This window comes from Engraulis encrasicolus, chromosome 16 (assembly GCF_034702125.1).
Source record: "Engraulis encrasicolus isolate BLACKSEA-1 chromosome 16, IST_EnEncr_1.0, whole genome shotgun sequence".
Taxonomy (NCBI): domain Eukaryota; kingdom Metazoa; phylum Chordata; class Actinopteri; order Clupeiformes; family Engraulidae; genus Engraulis; species Engraulis encrasicolus.
In genome coordinates, this window is record NC_085872.1 from 2,854,290 (window position 1) to 2,860,332 (window position 6,043).

The 6,043-nt window shown below is 40.8% G+C and overlaps 1 protein-coding gene across 2 annotated transcripts in view; it reads right to left on the bottom strand.

The window, feature by feature from the left end:
- Positions 1–3,196: 3,196 nt before the first annotated feature.
- The window catches only part of chrna8 (cholinergic receptor, nicotinic, alpha 8), a 20,599-nt gene continuing 17,752 nt past the window's right edge, over positions 3,197–6,043 (bottom strand). For both annotated transcript variants that reach the window (XM_063220106.1, XM_063220105.1), the window contains 3 exons: positions 5,734–5,843; positions 4,996–5,343; positions 3,197–3,605 (listed from right to left, as the gene is read on the bottom strand). In XM_063220106.1, coding sequence (XP_063076176.1) covers positions 3,414–3,605; positions 4,996–5,343; positions 5,734–5,843 — 650 coding nt within the window. In that variant the 3' untranslated portion in view covers positions 3,197–3,413. The remainder of the gene's footprint in view (positions 3,606–4,995; positions 5,344–5,733; positions 5,844–6,043) is intronic.

Genomic DNA, 6,043 nt, shown 5'->3' on the forward strand with positions numbered 1-6,043 from the left:
TCTCCCAAGTCCCTACCCATTCTACCCAAGGTCGAGGGTCAATGGGTGGAGGGGGTCAGTTTGCAAAATCTGAATGCAGGGTTTTGTGTAATTCCATGAACACATTTTTCCATTTCCCAAACAACATTCTGCTCTATACATTAGTTTTTTTTATGGAATAAAATAAAACAAAACAAAATACTTTGTAAAACAAAATAAAACGTGAAAGAAAGCCTAGGACTTGTCTGTAACAGTGTGACGCGACTGGTTCATTCGTTGTAAACTTGTGCCACTGACTGAAGTAGGTAAAGGAAAAGAGGATGACAGTAAGGAATTTGTTTAGGCATAGGCCTACAAATGCTATTACAAGATTTCAGGATTTTCGCCACTTCAGAAAACATGTCATGTACCTTATTCACCCAGTAATTCTTTATTATGTTGAAATTGGGATATGTGGGATATTTCCAGTTATGCTCTTGTTATTAACTGTGGCGTGTTTGTGAAAGACTTGAAGATAACCCATGTGTTTGCGGCCACTCCAAGAACTGTCCCAAGGTTAAAACATACCAGAAAACTACCATAACATTCTATGTGATTTTAGTTCCATAGATCCTAGAACTGAAATGTTTACATTTACATTTACTTACAAGGGCCTATAGCCAGGGGTTTCAAACTTAAGGCCCAGGGGGCAGGTGCGGTCTGCCAAATGGTTTAATACTTGTAAAGAAAAATAATCAAAAGATGTTCTGGTAAGTCTCTAGCCCAGTGGTATTCAAAGTTAGGGCCGGGGACTGCGAGGGGATGCTAGGGGCCGTGGCAGGTTGGCAGAAAAAGTAGGCCTATACCAAAACAAAGTAACTAATTAAATAAATTGTGTCGTTTGACTATCAATGAGATTTCAATATGAAGCAACAATTTGCAACATTTTTCAATTAAATTATTGGTCCGGCATACTTCAGATCAAATTGAATGAATGTGGCCCCTGAACCGAAATGTGTTTGACACCCCTGGACTGCCTCCAGCTCCTGCTTTACACTGGCACACCTCTGGGGGGTGCTGTTGTCCAGGCTGGAGTTGGCAGTCTGGATGGAGCAACAGTGGCCTCATGACTCCTCAACAGTCTGGCTGAAGTCAAGAGTGGTCTTCTGTGCCGGAGAGATCAGCTCCTCCGCTGCTCCCAGCCTCCCAGGCTCTACTGGGCCCCACTCACACGCCCCTCAGCCTCTGAACAGGTCTGAAGAGGTCCACAAAACACACTCAAACATTGATACATTCATGAACAAAGAGAAGACACCGGAGCAGCTCAGATGGGATGCTTTTTTTTAAATTCAAGTGCACAACATGTTAGGGACTAACGTCTCGATGGCAAGCCATCTTCATCAGAGTCCCTAACATGTTGTGCACTTGAATTAAAAAGAAAAAGCATCCCATCTGAGCTGCTCCGGTGTCTTCTCTTCGTTCAAGATTACCTGCCTCCCTCCCGTTGATGCACCAGATGTAAAAACAGAAGCGTGTGGAACCCCTTTTTTATTGATACATTCATATCATGCATCCATACGTTATGCTTCTGACTACAGAGCGTATAATCATGCCCACCTACAGTAGTGTGTGAAATCTATTAGAATCAAGCAGTTCCATCTGCACAATGTAACAGGTTTAAGACGAAGATGTTTTATCGTTATTAGACCTACATAAGTCAGAAGATAACGTCTTATTGATTGTAGCTTTGACCAGTAGCATATAGGATGTTTTATATACATACTGTAGGTTCAGCCGTCCTTTGAGTTGCAACATCAACCAATCATTGTTGGTGTTGGGCGACGTGATCACAGCCTCCATCATGTACTGTATTTGATTCGATGTACAGTAAATATACATACAGAGAACAGATACTTCATTTCAAAAGAAGAAAATGTTTATTTTAAAAATGTATTTTGATTATTCCATTTACCAACAGCTTAACTAAGAAGCAATACTGTAGTTCACTTTCGCAAAAACAAATGCTTGGAGTTTGTGATTACAGCAGTTTCAGGTTTCAAATGTTTTGTTTCAGCTTTCAAAAGTTCTGTTGCAGCATTTGTTTAAAATTGTTCAATTCCATACACTGCAGGTGGTTAGAAATAATAAACTAGAAATACCACATATATATTGACCTTTAAACAGACATTTCAGAGATTAAATGTAGGATACATGTAGAAGTTTATTTTTTCTACTAAAATATCTGATGTGGTGACTGACTCAGCCTACGGTGTAGCTGAGGACAAGCAGAGGCAGAAGAGCTGGATAACATTAATAATAGCAAACAAAATTACACTGCCCTTCCACACAAGGTACTTTTTACTTGGCTGAATTGAACAAAACAAATGTTAGTGCCTTGAAAGGCCAAATACATTGTATCAAAATAAATCATGTTTGAATAAAATCTATACCATATGTTTGTATACAAATAGTTAATTTTTGTAATGTTTAAAATGTGTGTGTGTTACAGTTCCATCAATTTGATATATGCATCAGCACATATCTCCATATAAGATGAACACTGAAGCCTCCATTATCAGGAATTTGTTTTTCATCTTGCCCTGAAACAGTCGTAAAAGAACCTGGACTTAAAAGTGAGTGAGCAGCTGGGGCAAAAAGGTCTCACAGAACTGCTCACAATGGATCTCATAGGAGTATGAGTTCCATAATGTGTGTCCTTTCCTGCTTAACTCGTAGTCAGTGAAAGCCTGTATAATGTCTGAAAATTCCTCCAATAGAACTCACGCCAACTGTAAATGGTGGGCAGGTCAAATGATTTACTAAATTATTGTACAGTTTATTCTAATTAATAGAAGTTTAAACATAATTGAGATCTAAGTGATAAAGTCATTATAGGTGGGCTCTTATTCTAATGTTAATGTGTTAATGTTATGATAAGTCATTTAAAAGAACATAAACAATGGTCCACTGAGTGCTGGAGAGAGCCACTGTGTATAGGAAACAAAGACAACCATGCTCACTCAAGCACTAAGAACCAAACACCCATTTAAACAAAAATCCCTTACTCTTCAAAACACTTCCACTGTTTTACCTAAACATGTCGAAACTGACTTCATCATATAAGGAAAGAGGCAGTGTGACAAAAAAACAGACACACATTCAAAGGCAGCAGTAGTTTGTTCTACCTGTGACACATGTACACACACACAAACACAGAGAGAGAGAGAGAGAGAGAGAGAGAGAGAGAGAGAGAGAGAGAGAGAGAGAGAGAGAGAGAGAGAGAGAGAGAGAGAAACACAAACACAAACTCTCACACTCACACTCACACACATACACACACACACACACACACACACACACACACACACACACACACACACACACGCACATACACACACACACAGTGAGACATGAGAAAAAAACATTATGCAGAGCACAAATAGGATGTGGCCGAGTTAAGTGAAGTCCTTGGAGACGGCCTCCATGAAGTTTGGTGCAGACATGAGGATGGAGAAGGTGCAGATGATGGAGAAGAGGGAGAAGGCCACCAAGCACAGGCGGTCCACCACAGCGGCTGCAAACTTCCACTCACTGCACACCACCTCACCCTCATCCTGCTCTCGGAACCGGTGGGCAATGTAAGACACCTAGTACACCACACACCACAGCAAAAGTAAACACATACATACAAGGTTGTTAACCCCTTAGCGCAGAGCCTACCGTATGTTGTAATGTTAGTGTCACCAAAATTGTAATGGCTATGTCTGTTACTTAAGGCTCTTAGTAAAGTCATAGCAATGTTGTTATGATGTAGTTGAGTATTTTCAGCAAATAGTGAATAGGCCTGCCGGCAACCTCATCTGCAGGCCACCCCACTGATATGTGAACGTATTGAGACCCCAGTGAGGGGGCACAAGTGCCATGCTTTTCTTTTCTTGCTTTTCTGACCATATGTCTAATCCTTCATAACAACTTTGACAAAAGAAGAGTACTCTTTGTACTCAGTGAAAGCCTGTCTCACGTCTGAATATTCCACGGCAACTGTAAATGGTGGGCAGGTCAAATGATTTACTAAATAATTGTACAGTTTATTCTAAATAATAGAAGTTTAAACATAATTGAGATCTACTAAGTGATAAAGTCATTATAGGTGTGATGTTTTTTTTTCCCATTTGTTAAGCACTTTGAGTTGCATGCCTTGTATGATACAGTGCTATACAAATACTACTATTATTATTATTATTATTATTATTATTATTATAATGGGTATAATTTGTGTAATTCATTTACAGCAGGGGTGGGGAACTTTTTTCATTCGAGGGGCCACTTCAAATTACTCAGAGGGCCGTAAACGTCCTCAGAGGGCCGTACTGTGAAGACAAACCTGAATTTCCCCCTGCACTTTGGGCCTATATTCCACCTTTAAAACAGACCCCACCTTCTGTACGTCCCCTGAATATAACTTAATTGTATTGCAAATGTAATTTCTAAGATTCTTTTTCAAAATATGTTATATTTCATGTGAAGGTGTATAATATATTATAATATATATAACGGCCTCAAGGGCCGCAAACAGCCCTCCAGGCACCCCTGATTTACATGAATACAGAAATAGTGGGTAAGCTGGTCAAATTCTTAAACAAATTATGAAAGAAATGTTTTGAAAATTGAGAACTGTGGTGGCCTCACAGACTGAGAAGTTACCATATAATTATTTCAATTGTATGATTGCAAATGGGGTGCATTAGTTCATTTCATTTTTTAATGCTAAGGTGGTTGTTGGCAGGCTTATGAGGAGGTCAAGGAGGTGTTGGGATGCTTATGATGAGGTGAAGGGGGAGTTTGAGCCCCAAGGTGACATCAGCGGCTGCTCCACAGCACCCCCAAGATATTCATATTATATGTGGAGTGTTACATTGTAAGTTAAGCAGTAATGGTTTTAACTTTCATGGTTTTAATTCATGTTATTTATGTCATCTTGGATCTCATCTTGACTCTCATCTTGGATCAAACATGTCTACTACAAACCAAATATACCTCCTCAAGGATGCGCTGAAGTTCATGAGATTTTTGGCCCAGGTTGTCGGGGGTCTCCTGTTCCTCTTGCGGGGATCCACCAGCAGGTCCACACACGACCCCTGAGTCACTGCTGGCCGGGCAGCCCGCCTCGTCCATGGCATGGTACCCAAAGTAGAGGTGCATGTGGCCGTTTGTGCCTGCTGGCTGACCTGGGACAGCCCCCATGGGGATGCTGCTGGCGCTGGGTAGAGGAGGGGAAGTGGGGGTGCACTTCAACACACCTCCTCTACCCGCAACACCACGCGGGGCACCAGGCTTCTTCATTCGCAGGAACCAGGCACACCAATTCAATAACAATACTCGTACCTGAAAAGACATACACACATGCACACACATGCACACACATGCACACACAAGCACACACATGCGCGCACACGCACACGCACACACACACACACACACACACACACACACACACACACACACACACACACACACACACAAACAACAACACACACAAATTATCATAAAGTATGTTCTCAAAATATTTGAATGGCAATAATTCACACATAGATGATAAGATTTCCAAAAACAAAATGCAAAAGTCAAAAGTGGTTGATACGTCATTTTGCACAGAAAATCTTCACTTGAAAATGAATAGTCTGTCACACACCCCAACACACAATCAACAAATTCACTGGCACAAACAAGGCAGCTGTCAACATAAAATCACTGAAGTCAAAGTTTAGGACATACCCATTTTGGCATCTTTCCTGCCTGCGGGTCATGATGGTGAAATTGAAGCACCAACACAGTGACAACCACAGAGAGCCCGACAATCACCATGGTGCTGGCAAAGTACTGCGCTGAAGATTCAAATAAGAAAGGAAGAGTCAGGAATTAAATTCTTCTTCAGGCTTCAGGCAGTGTTCTGAATGGTTGGATTGGAGATGTTGTCTGACAATGTTACAACTATACCTCATGAATAATTGCTTGTGATTTTTCTTATAATCATCACTCCCATCTTTAGGGATTGCAGCAGTTATCAAAGTACACGCTATGTATT